This window comes from Eschrichtius robustus, chromosome 8, assembly GCF_028021215.1.
Source record: "Eschrichtius robustus isolate mEscRob2 chromosome 8, mEscRob2.pri, whole genome shotgun sequence".
NCBI classification, from domain to species: domain Eukaryota; kingdom Metazoa; phylum Chordata; class Mammalia; order Artiodactyla; family Eschrichtiidae; genus Eschrichtius; species Eschrichtius robustus.
This window is the reverse complement of record NC_090831.1, coordinates 20,466,520-20,482,372: the sequence shown is the minus strand read 5'-3', so window position 1 is coordinate 20,482,372 and position 15,853 is coordinate 20,466,520. Positions and strand designations below refer to the sequence as shown.

Genomic DNA, 15,853 nt, shown 5'->3' with positions numbered 1-15,853 from the left:
TTCACGTTAATTTGATTGTCACAGGATTTTTTCCCTGGAGCTTTGATTGTAAATTATTATAACAGCTTTCTTTCTCAGATCAATAAAGCATCTTTTGGGAGTGGGTGGATGTGGAGAGGGGGCACACACACACATTCACATACAATGCTATGGATTAAAGCGGCATTTTACCATCATCCCAAAACAGAGAAAATACTAAATAGTCTCATTATCCTTTTATACCTTTTTAAATAATATAATGCCAATGTGGATAAATGGTTCACCAGATGAGAGCATAAATGAGGTAGTTCTGAGGGGGGCGGTGTGGTCTGATATCCTAGGGGAAAAGCTACAAATAAACCTAAGGGGAAAAGCTACAAATAAACCTAAGGTGTGGTTGCTTTTCCTAGGGGAAAAGCTACAAATAAACCTAAGCTGCTTTTAGAATTTAGGTGACTTAATTGTGTTCTAATTAGAGTGGCACAGGTGCTTTTGTCAAGCACATTATTCTACATTATTGGAACAGAAATCTGGTGACAGTGTCACAGCCTGAAAGTATCGGCCTCTTATCTGTGACCAAAACCTGATATATCTCAGTACTGAGAAGTGGCCAAAGAAACGACCTGAGTCACTGAGCGAATGGAATTTGCTCTGATGTTCCTCTGTATCTGTGCTGAATTTAGCTCTTTTTTTAAGCATAAATACTTTTAGTTCATTTTGTTTGTTTTGGGAGATGAGTATTTTGGTTTAGCCACAAATTCTCACATCAGTAGTACTCTGAGATAGCAGAATGTCTGATCTGTTAATTGGAATATATTTTTTGCCAGCTATTTTTCTGGACTAGTACATTAATTTTCTAAAATATGCTTGGTTTCTTCTAATATCAAAACTATTCCTTTCTAAGCTTAATTCATAAAGGGTTTTTTTGTGTGTTTGTACTAAGTCTCCACTAATGTTAGTAGCAGAGAGCTGTATGGACCATAAATCCATCCAGTAAGCATTCTTTTGTTCTTTTATAGATGCTTTTTGATACTACAACAAGCTAAAACAAAGAAGAGGGCATTCTAGGAGAGGGAATATGTGGATATGAAGGGCATAGGTAAAAATAAATTGTATCTCTTCCCAAAAGAATAAGAGGACATTAGGACTTCGAGGAAAGAGATAGCTTGGTAACTAGCTAGCCAGCTAGCTACATAAATAACAGGAAAGGGTTTACGCATGTTATCAGAATGGTACCACTGGAGACTTGTATTTCTTTCTCTGCTTTAGTGGGATGGAGACTGGGTATCTGGACAACACTGTGGCATCATTTGTGTTCCTAGAGGATGTAGGTCTCACTGAAGAAAATGACCTACAACTGCTGCATAGGTGGTATTAGCTTGGAGAGGTGAAGGAGTGGAGGTCACGAGTCTCTGGTGCTTCAAAATTTGGGACCCTCTCATAGGCAGTTAAGCTCCATCATCAGGAAGGGGATTTGAATTGGTCTTTTATATCAGGAGTCAGAAGGAAAGAACTGATATGGTGATGTAAAGCTGGTGATGGACCTTTTACCTCTAGAAGGTAGGTAAAGAAGACTTGGCATGCATTGTCAAAGTTCTAGACCCCATCAAAGCCCATGGGTCTGTGAGGGGAGTGGAATGAGCCTTATGTAGTACAAGGGTTACAAAGGAAAGCAGCCAGATTCCTGGGGAGACCCTGGACACGAGAAAGAGGAACAATGGTTGCTGGTGCCTCAAGGAGACACCACAGCCACACTGGACATGGGACTTCAAGGGTGACAGGAATCTTGAAAAAGAAGGGCTCTGTGGACTGAAGGGCTTGAACATTACTGCTAGACTTGGAAAGGTCAGTAGTGCACCCTGGAGGTGGGGGGGGGTCCCTCAAAGCGTCAATCTCCTTCAGAGGCTTCCCACAGCTGGACTTCCCTGAGGCGGGGAAGAGCAGGGCTGGGTCAGCTGCTGTAGAAATCTAGCTTTCAACAGTGAGAGACCCTGATGTGGCAGCAGAATGTCAAGCAGCAGTAGCAGTGGCTTAGGCTGCTGGTCAGATTTCCCTCTTATTGGGTCCCAATGCAGTTTCTGGGCAATGCATAGGAAGTGGGGAACCCAAGAGGTCATCAATAGTGGCCTTCTCGCCCCTCAGACACTTAGAATCCCATCCAATTTTGATTGAATTTGTTGAGATCAGAGGGACGTGACTACCTCAAATGTTGTGTTCTGGAAAAGTTCCTCGTAGTTAAGCATTAAATTATTGCTATCTCATATCCATCATGAAATTACACTTTATGTTAATTTCATTCATCTTCATCATAGTCTTAGAAAACATACACTAAACAGCAGTAAGGGCCCGGTGTTATGATTACAATTGTATACTGCAAAAAAAAAAAAAAAAAAAAAAGCCAGGTGCAAACCAGAGAATTTCTAGAATTTCCTTCCAATTCATACTACCTTATGAATATTGTTTCTCTGAACCTATTAGTGTTTTTCAACTTGAATTTCTGAAAGTGCTACTCAATTAATAGGAAATATCTTAGGGCCACTGGACCCAGAAGAAGACACACAGCTCAGAATGGCCAGAAAATACTACCACCAAACCATCCTCATTGTTTCAACCTCAACCCCATATTCTTTCTTTAAAAATCTCTCAGGGACTTCCCTGGTGGTCCAGTGGTTAAGAATCCCCCTTCCAATGCAGGGGACGCAGGTTTGATCCCTGGTCAGGGAACTAAGATCCCACATGCTGCTAGGGCAACTAAGCCCACACGCCACAACTAGAGAGCCTGCACACTACAACTAGAGAGCCCGTGTGCCAGAACTACAGAGTCCACGCACTCTGGAGCCCGCACGCCACAACAAAGAGAAGCCCACACACCTCTACTAAGACCCGACGCAGCCAAAAATAAAAAAATTTTAAAATATTAAAAAAAAAAATCTCTCAAAGATTAAATTTTACCCCCTAAAACAATTTTTACAGATCACAGCCACACTCCACTGAAAATCAGGTAACAGCATCTACAAATCTCAGACCCCAGGAAGACAACTGAAAGTCTCAATATAAAAGTAGTGGAAAGATTTTATGTTCTATACGCATTGAAAAATAAAACACCTTTTCCCAGTAAAAGCTGAATAAACAAAGACGAGATATAAGTGATTCAACTGAAGTTAAAAGGTATTTGCAATCACAAAAATTAGTATGCATAAAAATAGTTGATTACTTAATAAAGAATGTTGAAGATAAGTGTACCCCTTCTGGCTTGTCTATGATAAGGATCACCAGTATTAAGTATGCTTTTGCTATTTAACAATATGCATTCAAAATATTTCGAGTGGAATAAATGTAAGTGCTATACACAGCATGGGAGATAACAATTACTTACCCTGTAGGCTGGCTCTCAAATTCTTCTGACCACTGCGCTTGAATATCCTCTGTAGAAAGATCTACATCCCGGGTGGTGGCAAAATTGAACTCACTGCCTTCATTTCCATGGAAATAAATGGAGTTCCCATCAGACTGACAGCTATGCTGTAGATAAAAAGAGAGCATGGGGTGTCTGTTGAATTGGTTTTGTAGCTATATCTGTCTTACTCATGTATAATTAGAGTTTTTAGGAAAGTCATTATGTTATTCCCTCTATGGTAGACTCCGAAATCAAAAGAAATTGTTACCTCTTTTTTTTTTTGGTCTTGTTTAATTCAATTACAGTTTCTCTCTAGCTTATTAAGTTATCACAAAAAAGGAGTCAAGAGGCCATTTGAGCTTTGCCACCTCAGCCTTCAGTATGAAACAAGAATATTTTAATTGGAATAATTTCCCATCTTTACCACAGTCCTTGTTGTGGGAATTAAGTGTGATAATGACTTGTCATATATTTTCAATACTGTGGTTACAGGCTAAATCACACTGACCTTTTCAATATTCTATATATTTCTGGCTTGCCATTCAAGCCTTTCACAATTTGTCTATAAATGGGATATGAGCCGAATAGCTTGCTAATCAAAACATGGAATAGGTCAAAGGTCAAAAGGTCAAAGTAATCCCCGATACGATCGTATATTCTCAGCCAGCTTTTGAGTAAAAGTGTCTGACCAGACCTAGGAAGTGCATGATGTCCCCGATGAGGAGCTCGTAAACAACAAACTTTGTTATTCTCCAAAAGAACACCAGGCTTACAAAGAATAAAGAAAAATAATTTTTTGTGATGCTTTTTTTTTAACCTACATTTTTTCAGCTTAAAATGAATAGTCGAAGGCAAGATCCAATTCTGGAGCTGAGTAAACTGAGTATTTAGTTTTTAAAAATATGGTAAGTTTTTGCATTAATCATTTTTTGGTAATGTCACACATAGAGAAATGCTAATAAATGAAAGACCAAACATTCTTTTAAGTTTTATATACTCTTAAAATAGGAATGAAGAAAAATAACTGGACAGAGAGTATCAGTTGGGCCCAGTGACTGTAGGTTCTGCAGGGCAGGGATCACGTCCCTGTATTCCAGGTTTCAGCACAGTGCTTGGCATATGGTAGGAATTCAAAAATATTTGTTGAATAATTCAATAAATGAATACATGAATGATATGGTTATGGCTTTCAGGTAATTAACTAATCTGTTATGGAGAACTCATGATGCAGTAAGCATTAAGGAAGGTCCTGGAGGGAAGGGGTTTATAAGAGTATGATAATATCTAATCTTTGCTCTAAAAAATTACAGTCCAGTTGATATTTATTAAAGGCAGCATATGGAAAGTGCTAATGAGTGAGGGAAGGTAGGAATCACTGTGTCCAGGGCTGGTCTAGATGAGCAGGCTTCATGTATTGAAGAGCAGGTCTTCAATTGGCTTTAAAGGACTGAGAAAAATCCAAGTTGGGTGACAAATTTGAATAAATTACATAGCTGATAAGTAGGCATAATTTTGAGAATTAGACTGGAGCCTGACTGTAAAGGACCTTAAATGGTAGTCTAAGAGATCTCTGCAATATGCCATGAGCAGTGATGTTCTAAAACAGAGCAGTGATGTGTGCAAAGAAATGTTTTATGACTATTAAACTAATTATGGCAGGTAAAATCAATGGGGAGGGAAATCAGACTTCTATACTGAAAGAGTAAAAAAGCTTCCAGAAGCTTCCAGAAGTTCAAGAGAATTGGAGCATATGATCCTGGGGGAGTCATTTCACAGCACTAAGATGTAAGGCATACCCACTGGGCCTGCCATCAGCTTAGATAATACTGTAGTGTGTGGCAGGCTTCACCTGCCTGAGGCTCTTCTTCACACCACAATGAGTACAGATTATTCACGGATGTTATATTGAGCTCATTATATATGATCCTTAACCCACATACATTGATCAAAACTAGGATTCAGTTTATTTAGACAATATATTTTAGAAGTTTCACTACAAAAAGAAAAGTTGTAACTACGTGAAGTGATGGATATGTTAACTAACATTATTGTGGTAATTATTCTGCATTAAATACATCTATCAAAAAAACCCAAAAAACAAAACAGTAAATAGAAACTGTCAAGCAATGACAAACCCAAGGATCCTCTACTACTATGCACTCTGTGAAGATAATGAATGCTAACTAGAATAACAAAGATTACTTTCCTAATAATAAATCCACCGAGCTCTAAATAGTGGTTTTCACAGTTATCTTCCCATTCTGGAATCCTGAACAACTATGGCTTATGTTTATTTAGAATTAATATAAGGACTCTGACACTGATGCAAATGACATTAGGTCACTGTCCAAGGAAAAGGCATATATGAAATATCTATACATGTGAAAACAGAATAATCTATATTACAATTTAAAAGGATATATTTGTGTAATGAAAAGAGTGACTTGCTTAACATAAAATCTTGGTCATATCTGGCTAAACATCAATTTAATTATTTCCATTTTGATTCCGTTTACCTCAGAATTGTTTGTTAATATTTTAAGACTCTGTGTTATACATAACTACGCTTTGCTACTCTTCCAAGATTTATATTACTAACATATTTGATGCATATTTTAATTTAGTTGAGATAGAAAATTTATGTAAAGAAACACATCATTATGAAACTGAATACCATACTGTTAAACTCACTTCACAAAATTAAAATGAGTTGGTGTTTTAGAAAAATTGAAGTTATTTTTTTTAAGATTTATTTATTTTTGGCTGCATTGGGTCTTCGTAGCGGCACAAAGGATCGTCATTGCGGTGCGTGGGCTTCTCTCTAGTTGTGGCATAGCAGTTTTTCCCTTCTCCAGTTGTGGTGCGCAGGCTCCAGGGCGCGTGGGCTCTGTAGTTGTGGTGCCCGGGATCCAGAGCACGTGGGCTCTGTAGTTTGCGGCACTCGGGCTCTCTAGTTGAGGCACGCGGGCTCAGTAGTGTGGTGCATGGGCTTAGTTGCCCCGCGACATGGGGGATCTTAGTTCCCCAACCAGGGATCGAACCCCGCGTCCCCTGCATTGGAAGGCAGATTCTTTACCACTGGACCACCAGGGAAGTCCCTGAAGTATATTTTAAAGGATCTTTTTGTTAGTTATTTGGCTGTTACCAAATACATTTGGTAGTTTAGTAGATCATTTGTAATTACACAACTATTAAAAACTGGCTATCAAAAATATTTTTATATTTAATATTGTATCTATATGAAATGATGGATGTTCACTAAACACTGTGTTAATCATTTCATGTATGTTAGTCAAATCATTATGCTGTACACCTTAAACTTCTACGGTGTTGTATATCAATTATATCTCAATAAAACTGGAAGAAAAAAATTAGCTATCAATATACCTTTCTGTCATTATAACTGCTAGCGCCAGCATATGAAATACAAGTCATATTTACCGTAACAAGTATGAAGAAAGCAACCTGAAAAAAATGAACACTCACTTTGAGTGTTAACCAATTTTCATAATTGCAGAATCTAAAAACTAGTAGGATCTGTCTTTGCCAAGTTTCCATGAAGGACAGCATGGTATAGTTTTTTACATAGTTTATTTTTATAGGGAAGGAGCTGTTCTTCACCAGTTGGCAGTAAAAGGACAATACTCGAAGTCTAAATTCAAACAAACAGGGCAGTGGTTTATAACAGTCAGTGCTGGACTTGCACTGAAACATCTTAACCCTGTCTGTCGAGTTTAGGGGAAGATTCAGAGTCCACTCTCTTCTCTCTTCCCAAATGGGCCCAATGCCCTTTTGGGTGTGGAGGGGGAAAAGTATTGCTCTTTGAATGTTTTCTTCGTCAGAGTCTTAGTACATCAACACATTGCTAAAGAAAGTTTGTGACACATCCAAAGTGACGAGCCACAGCTCAGCGTGAAGTGAATCAAATCCCCCTGTCTCTTAGCAGGATGGGGCTGCCAATTTCTGGGTAGCAGGGCCTGGAGACGCACTGAATGCACACACTACAATGGATAGCTTGCTCTGCTCCCCACCATGCTAAGGAGATCAGGACATAATTTCTGCCTCAGCCATTATGAGTAGAACACATGTTTTCAAGGTTTGGAGTAAGGGTAATATAAGCCAGCTGGGTACTATTGGGACTATAAAATAGGGGATAGTCTGTGCAAAACTGGTGAATTACTGAGCCATTTGAGCAGGAATGGGCAGGAATGGGCCTACCGAGAAGTGGATTATGTATAATCCTTGTATTTAGGAATCCTGGGAAAGATAGGGGGCCAGTTCAGTGTTCTCATTCTGAGGATTCCTACATCAATTACAAGGCTAGTTAAAGTTTTACATTAATTCTACTTTAGAATTGGTCACAGGGGGCTCAGTGTCTTAGTATTGGTTTCCCAGATGCTCTCCAAACTGAGAATTTATGCCTGACTACATTCAGATTGAGATAGAGCCCCTGTGCCTCTGCTTGTTTGAGATTGCATCTCTGCCTCTGAATGGAAATCCACCACCTGTGTGGGTAGGGGTGCTTGAACTTTCCCCTAGAACCCAATTCAATTAATTCAGCACTTACATGTGCTGAGGTGATTAAGGTTAGAAAAAAACCCAAAATACTGGAAACCAAAAACATTCTTGACAAGGAATGAAAACTCAGTTACTTTTCATCTTCAAGGAGTTTGGGGATTGGAATCAGAAGGCATGTTCCGATGCATTTTCTCTACTGAATGGCTACATGGTTTTGCACAACTCATTTAACCCATCTAGGCCTCAGTTTCTTAGGCTGTGGAATGGGGCCAATAATATCTATTTCCTAGAGATGCTGTTAGAAGCACAAATTATATTATATGTGGAAGTGTTTTTTTGAAATCTCTAAGTGGTATAAAATAATTGTTATTTTATTTCTAAATATGCACTTTTCCAAAAATTTCTAAATATGCAGTATTATATTCCCTTTACAGTATATACCCTTGGCAGTAGGTTATAGAGAAATAGAATATTTAAATCTATTTTAAATTGTTTCTCATTAGACTAGTCACTAAAATTCTTCAGATCAACTTAAAACCTTTAGTAAAATGTAAAAGAATATGTTGCACAATACAATATGGTAAAATATTGCAAACATTCATTCATTTTCAGGGCATACCAAGCCATCAATTAGAACTTCAAAAGTTCTCCAAATTTTGGCAGATTACCAAACATTTTCCTTAGGAAAACTTAATAATGCAAGATGTCTGCTGCCACTTTTCTTACAGATGAAATGTATAACATTTATGTATTTATGTTAAAGATCCAAACAAAAAGTGAACTGAAAGTATGAAAAGAATTTCAGAAAATTGCTCTCAGTGATTTTAATACCCAGTTGTTTTTGTTCAGCATCTATTCAAACTCATGTCATTTGTGAGACAATTAAAATCTAAACAACTTCATAAGACAGTTAAATGTCTAACTCTGTGAGATATATGAGCTTTAATATGATAAGAAGAATACTTTGGAATTCAGGGCTACTTTATTTTGAGTATGGTAAAAATATAGCAGGTTTTCTTGAGTAAATGATTACAAATAACATGTGACTTCCTGAGTCTTAGCTTTTTATTTTATTTACTGTTGTATTGGAGACAGTTTTAATAACTGAAACGTCCAGCATAAATGAGGGTACAAGAAAACAAGACTCTACTCGTTAGGATATAAATTGACAGGATTATTTTGGTTGAATAATTTGGCAGTAACTATTTTAAAATTTTAGTGTTTAATGCAACCTTACCCAGAAATTCCACTTCTAGGTATCTATGCTATAGACAAAAATAGCATGAGTGCTTGAAAATATATGTACTAGGCTGTTTACCACAGCATTTCTTGTTATAGAAAAAGAAGAGGACAGATTTCCATAAATAAGGAATACTTAAATGGATTATAGTAGAGCCACATGATGAAATACTACACAGCGATGAAAAAGAACAAAATTGATCTGGAAGGTGGATGAGCTGCTATCTTAAGTGGAAAATACAATTAACAGAACATATTATCATGTGAGTCTTAGCTGTTTTTTTTTTTCCATAGTGAAATCAAGTACAGTTTTATTTGAGTCTTCGCTTTTGACTGACTTATGGTGAGTATATATCAGGTAATTAAGAATTTATTTTTGGTAAAATAAAGGTATAAATTCTGCAGATGGCTCTATATATTTCTTTCTATCCCTAGCCTTCCTAATTACATAAATGGTGATGTTAATTATCATTATTTTTACTTCATTATTTTAGCACTGACCAATGACAGTTTTTAAAATCACTTAAATATCATCCTTATTTGTTTCCATTTGTCAATCAAAAATATTTTTCTACTTTGCTGTTAAATGGGTTTCCTTTACTTGAAAAGCAGAACACACTGTAACTGACAAGAATTTGCCATTCAGAAAAGCATCAACAGGAAACATCAGTGAAAATTCCTCAATATAACAAGTCTTTGGCCACAATTCAGGATAGCATTTGTCTAAGGCTGCTCCCTATACTCTGCTGAAAATGTTAATGACTTCACCTCTGTACTTGTAAAAGTACTTACAATTGCCTTCACCATAGTTTAATTAGGTTTTCATCAAAGATGAACACTGAGGTACCTGTTAATGTTATCTCCCTGGGGTCTAATGGCCCTGATGATTCTTTCAGACATCTGTAGCCTTACAATTTATTTTTGACGATATCCTTTTAGTTGGAATGAGTATATTGGGCATTTGGGCAATGCCAGCTTGCAGAGAGCTGGTGGCAGATGGAATGAAATCTGCCTGGTATGCCTTCCCCTCCACATGAGCAGACAGCCATCCATTTCCTCCATTAAGGAGTTGTCACTCAGCCCACCCAGCTGGAAGACCATTTTTGATAGCCAAGCTGGCTGGTGGCAGACAATTCAGATACAAAGCGCACTTTAAAAGGAGCTAAAACATCATTTGTAGGAAAATTGAAAATGCACGGCTTCCACCACAGCCAATTTTTTAATGACTGTAATATTTTAAGTGATTATTTTTGCCACTTCAGATTGCTCCTTAGAGAGGAGAGGTTTTTAAATTAAAATCTAGGCAACGCATAACAGTTGAGATATGAGGAGCAGAGGAAAGAGAAATAAGATGAATAAAATTAATTAAAATGGCATTGTTGGCAGAGCCATAAATTAGCCACTGTCTGGCTGCAAATAAAATATATGGGTATAGGAGTTTCTGGATTAAACTGGGATGTATGACTGAGTGACTAGAAATGGACTGACCTACAGCCTACAAATCATTGTGTTTCCTAAGCCTTTCACCATGCTATAGCTATTATCATATAGAAATATATATATTTCCTACATCCTGGTTCAATGGTCTTTAATGGTACAGACTTTCATGCTTATAAAAAAAAATAGGAAGAGAATGATTTCTCTCATGAGGCAAAATGAATTTCTGTCATTTTCCACACATTCAATTTCTAGGTAATTTAATGCCAGTTAAAAAACTGAAAACTTGGCTATGAACACAGTCCAGGTGCAGGAGGGCTGAAGTGCATTTTCTCTAGTCAACACAATAGATTCAACCACAGTGAGCGAATTTTAGGGAGCTTCAAGAGTGTTTCTTTCTCATTATTTTATGGATTCATTAAGCATTTGAACCACTTTGTACTATGATTCATAAAGATTCAATTCATGGTATATTTTGTAACAAGTGTGTAATTATTTGGCAATAGTTATGACAACTCTAAAATGGCAATAGTGACAGATTTGAATTGGAGTAATAAGAGAAAGAATAACAATGTAAAATTCCATAGGGCAGTTGTTAACCTTGTCTGTAGGGATCAACTTAGCTTTCACAGAGTCTGAAGTTTTCAGACTGGCCTCCTCAAATTAAGGCCAAGAATGCCAGGCGCAATGTGGGAGGCTGCAAGATAGTGAGGAACAAAAGGGCTGGGGCTTTAAAATACAACATAGTTGGCTTTGAAAATCAAAGCTGTTTGATCTTGGAGAAGCCACTTAACCTCTCTGAGCCTCTATATTTTCATCTGTGAAATGGGGCAATTGTGAGGATTAGATGAGATAGTGGAAGTAACATGCTTATTCTAAAGACTGATGAATCTTAGGAAATCAGTAAATTCCCTTCCTTCTTTCGTCCCCTATCTTCATTCATTTATTTAAAAACCCTTACCTTAATGAGTGCCACTATGCAAATAATTGGGCTATGAGCTGTGCTAAGTACAAAGATGATGGGTCATGTTACCATGTTTTGGATGTTCAGACAGAATAAAATAAATTTCACATTGAATAACATATTAACTTAATTAGTGATTAAATGTGTCAGCTTCAGACCATAAACAAACAAGAAAAGGGTGCGTAGTCAAAGACGCTCTGGGGATTTGTTTGAATGGTTATTTTTAGTAGAATTTACCGAAATTATTTGTTTCTGTGTTACTGCCACTCTTGTCATGGTGATTTGGCTCAATTCCATGTTTCACTAATGCTATTCCACATTAATTACTGTACAAATAGGCCTTATTGGGGGGAAACTGTGAAAAGCACACTACTTACGTTTAACCCTTCATCCCCAAAGTACTCTTATTAGCTTAAAATATATTCTGGCTCATTCTACAATATCATGTACCCACCTCTTGGGGTAAACATGACAACAAGAGCAATGCAATCCAAAGTGAAAAACATCCCAAGCAAAGGGAATTTACAGAGACAGCATGCAATTAACCAAGCTGGAATCTGGCCAGAAAATCATAGGTAACATTCTGATTCTTAATGGAAAAAGACGTGGGAACATGGTCTCGCCACAAGTCTTACTGAGTTCAGGTTTATCCTCATTAGAAAGCCGGTACTCAAATCCCTCAAGTTACAGACCATATAGTTTCCAGTACAGCGACTTGCAAAGCACATTTCTGGAAAGCACATCTGATTTCCTCCTGTTTATCCTTACATTCTAAAAAAAGAAAATCACGGAATGGAGTTTTGAAACCGTTTTCTGGGGTGCTCAATTCATGGAAGACAAGTTAGGCATTATAGTAGGCAGATACTGCTCTGCCAGGGGATTATATTCCCAAAAAGCACATTTAAAAATAAATTCTGCTTTGAATGTGATCATCCCTTTCACCATTTGTCTTTGACTTTTTTCACTAGCCTCGACTTGTGTTAAGACTACATTTTCAGACAAATAAATTTACATTTTTTTCATAATTTGGATATTATAACCTTTATTCTCCATTAATGACTCAACAATTTGTGACAATAGTATTAGACAGGTGACAGCAGAATTCCAGAATGAAAGCTCCAATTTTTATTCAGGACTGGAGATCTGCCTAGTGTCCACTGGGACAAGGAATTTGGCAAATGCATAATGTACAAGAGCTATAAGAAAATTAATAGACTCTCTTGCTCTGACTTAATTCTTCTCCTTAATGGGTTGTTCATTCACCTGATGGCTGTTGTCTTCATTAGGGCCTTTCGGTGTTTGTTCAACTAGGAAAATTGACACTATGATTGGATATTTATCAACAGTAAATGGAGGAGAGAGGCAGCAGTCTAACTGGAAGTAGAAATACTTCTAAATTCTGTATACTTAGTTACTCCCAATCCTTGGCACACATCTGCAAAATTTCATAATTCACTTTTTAAGAAAATTTCTTTTAAATACATTTGAGCGCAGCCTATTCTAAAGGACAAACCTTCACAACAGAATCTGTGACATTTCGTACTGATTTACTTCTCAACACAAGTTGACATAAAAGTGTAAAAGGAGTAATCTGGAATTCTTTGCTATCCATACAATGAACTAGGGTAATAAACAGAAAAAGATTAGCAGGTGCAGGCACAGCAATCAGAGTGGGAAGATTTCTTAAAAATAAAAAATACGAGGAACAGCACATATCTCCTAGTGATCTGCACTTAATCTGTGGGTCAATTCCAGAGTTGACAGAAGCCAGTGATTTATGCCTTTGCAAGCTGAGGGTAACCAGGCTAGCTGAGCAGATATAAACATTTATTAACAGTGAGTGAGCAAAGTGTGCTCTCTCTCTTTCTCTCTCTCTCTCACACACATACAGATATCAAGGAGTTGTGGATGATTCATGCTTTCAAAATACAAATTTTGGCTGCCACCAAAGATGGGAGTGAACAAACAAACAAAATGAAGCAGCTGCTTGACCAATATTTACCTCCATGGCATATTGATCCATCTGGAAATTCTGCTTCACTGGGTAATATTAAAAGATGAAGAAAAAAGAAAAAACAAAGCAAAAAATCTGCTCATAGCTCTTTCCAAATCATTTGTTCCTGGGTTCTCCTCTGAGTACTTTCCTGACCTTTGCAGCTCTTCTCTCTAAGGGTGAGTTACAGAAAGCAGGTAGCTGTAGCAGCTCCAGGCTGACCCTTTAAAAATCTTACATTTAGTGTTTTTCTTTGAACTTGAAATTAAGGACATTTTCAGATTGCAGGATGTGTTTTTGAGGAGTTGGGAAGAGATGACTTTGATGGATTTGTCCAGATGTTTTAAGAATGACTAAGGACAATTAAGCACTAAGTACTCAGGGTCTTTATAGACATGCAATGTTCACCTACCATAGATATAAAACTTGGAGGATAAGGCCTTCCTCATAGTGCTGGCACCTACAGATGATTCATGAAATGCCACCATTACTACTGCTGCTGCTGCTACTACTACTTATAATTATGGTTGTTATTATTATTATTTATTATCCAGTATCCATGCTACTCAATGGAGATGGATATGAGAATCCTACCCAAGGGGAAACATTGATTCTTGATTCTATACGTCTTAAATGGAAGGGGCCAAAACATTCATTTCCTTAAACCTTGATGACAAAACCAAGACCATTTGCAAAGAGTTGGAGCACCAGAAGTTGCCCTGAGATTAATCATTCCCCCATTTCAGGCAGGAAGAACGTGCCTCCCACTATTAAATGCGGCAAAACACCCACAGCCATCTGATAGAGAGCGGGGCTGTCAGGGGATGGCAGCTGTGGCAGCAGCAGCCAATTCTAGCAACTGCAAATGATGGACTAACAGAGTATATTCCGTATCTTTAGAATAGAAACAACTGACACAAATAATTCTTGATTAGTTTAGAAATTGTACACAAAAGTAATTTTAAAAAAGGATGCAATATTCTGCAAAAGAAGGAAATACCATCGTAACTAATAATTAAGACAGGTGTTTCACTATCAAGTGGGTTCAGGCTCCTTGCCTTGCTGAGTCCACAATGGACTTACTGTGGAGACTGCTAATGAGGCTGGTGCTCTGGCTAGCTTTCTGACTTGCAGTACTAGATTTATTGGCATCTAGAGCCCCACCTATTTGGTTGTGAACAGAGGGCTGCTTAGGGATTCATGGGAAATAAAAAGATTATGATGGTAATTAGAAGCACGATAAGAATGTGGTGTCCCTTTTCTTCCACATGGGCAGGTTCTCTGGAAAAACACTGGAAGCTGAGTCAGGCAAGGCCATGAACTTGTGAAGAGAATGGAGGAGGAACACAGATGGCTGTCGAGGAAGAACATATTAATTCTGTAACCTCTTACAGTCCTCTTCAGCTTACCAATCCAAATAAAAAAGTGCAACAAACATAAGGTCGGGTTCTACATTAAAAGCCGATACTGTTAGACATCTACTTCATATTAATTACTAAAGAGCCAACAGATGGTAATGGCCTTCTACCAGCCCAGGGCAGATTTAAACTGGTGACCTATAATTGCAGTTCTCCAGATCACATAGCTCCTTAAGTTAATGACTCCATTTGGTCTTCTATCGTTCTGCCCTACTTGAGATAAACAAGGACAGGCTCAGATGAAATGAATTAAATAGTACCAAAGAAATTGAAAAAAAAATCTAAAGAAGATAAGGAGAAATATGTACTATGAATGCCAGTGACTCATTTTTATCTTTCCTATTTGACCTGCCACTCTCAAACATTATTTTCAACATCAACTGGACAGTTTACATACACACTACTCTCTATTACCTTATTTTATGAACAGCAGCACTTAAAAAATCACTTGTTGTTAATAAAGAAAACTACTATTAATATTATAATTACATGAATGCCATTTCAACTTAATTCCGGTGGAAACTATTTCTTATTTTGATTGCCAAAGTTACATCTACGGGCAATATTTGTGTCCAACCTAATCAATTTACTGCATTTGATTTTGATATTACTTTAATGATATGTAAGGATGACATAATTTGTGAGTTCTGTATTTTTTCTATCCTATCCCCCACCCCATTGGAGATATCATCTCAATCCTTTGCCTTTTACATATTTTTCTCCATATTCACTTCCCTGTAGAGTCAATTTGTTCTTAAAGTTTTCAATGAAGAGGACACATACTTATTTAGCCCTTTATATATGCCAGGCACTGTTCTAAGGGTTTTACATGTATCTTCTTATTTAATTATCACAACAGGAGATGGATACTATTACTATCCCTGTTAAAGGTGAGGACACCAAGGAAC

The 15,853-nt window shown here is 37.4% G+C and overlaps 1 protein-coding gene across 1 annotated transcript in view; it reads right to left on the bottom strand.

The window, feature by feature from the left end:
• RELN (reelin) overlaps positions 1-15,853 on the bottom strand; it is a 523,882-nt gene that overhangs the window by 200,175 nt on the left and 307,854 nt on the right. Inside the window, exon 11 of the mRNA XM_068549918.1 lies at positions 3,356-3,501. Coding sequence (XP_068406019.1) covers positions 3,356-3,501 — 146 coding nt within the window. The remainder of the gene's footprint in view (positions 1-3,355; positions 3,502-15,853) is intronic.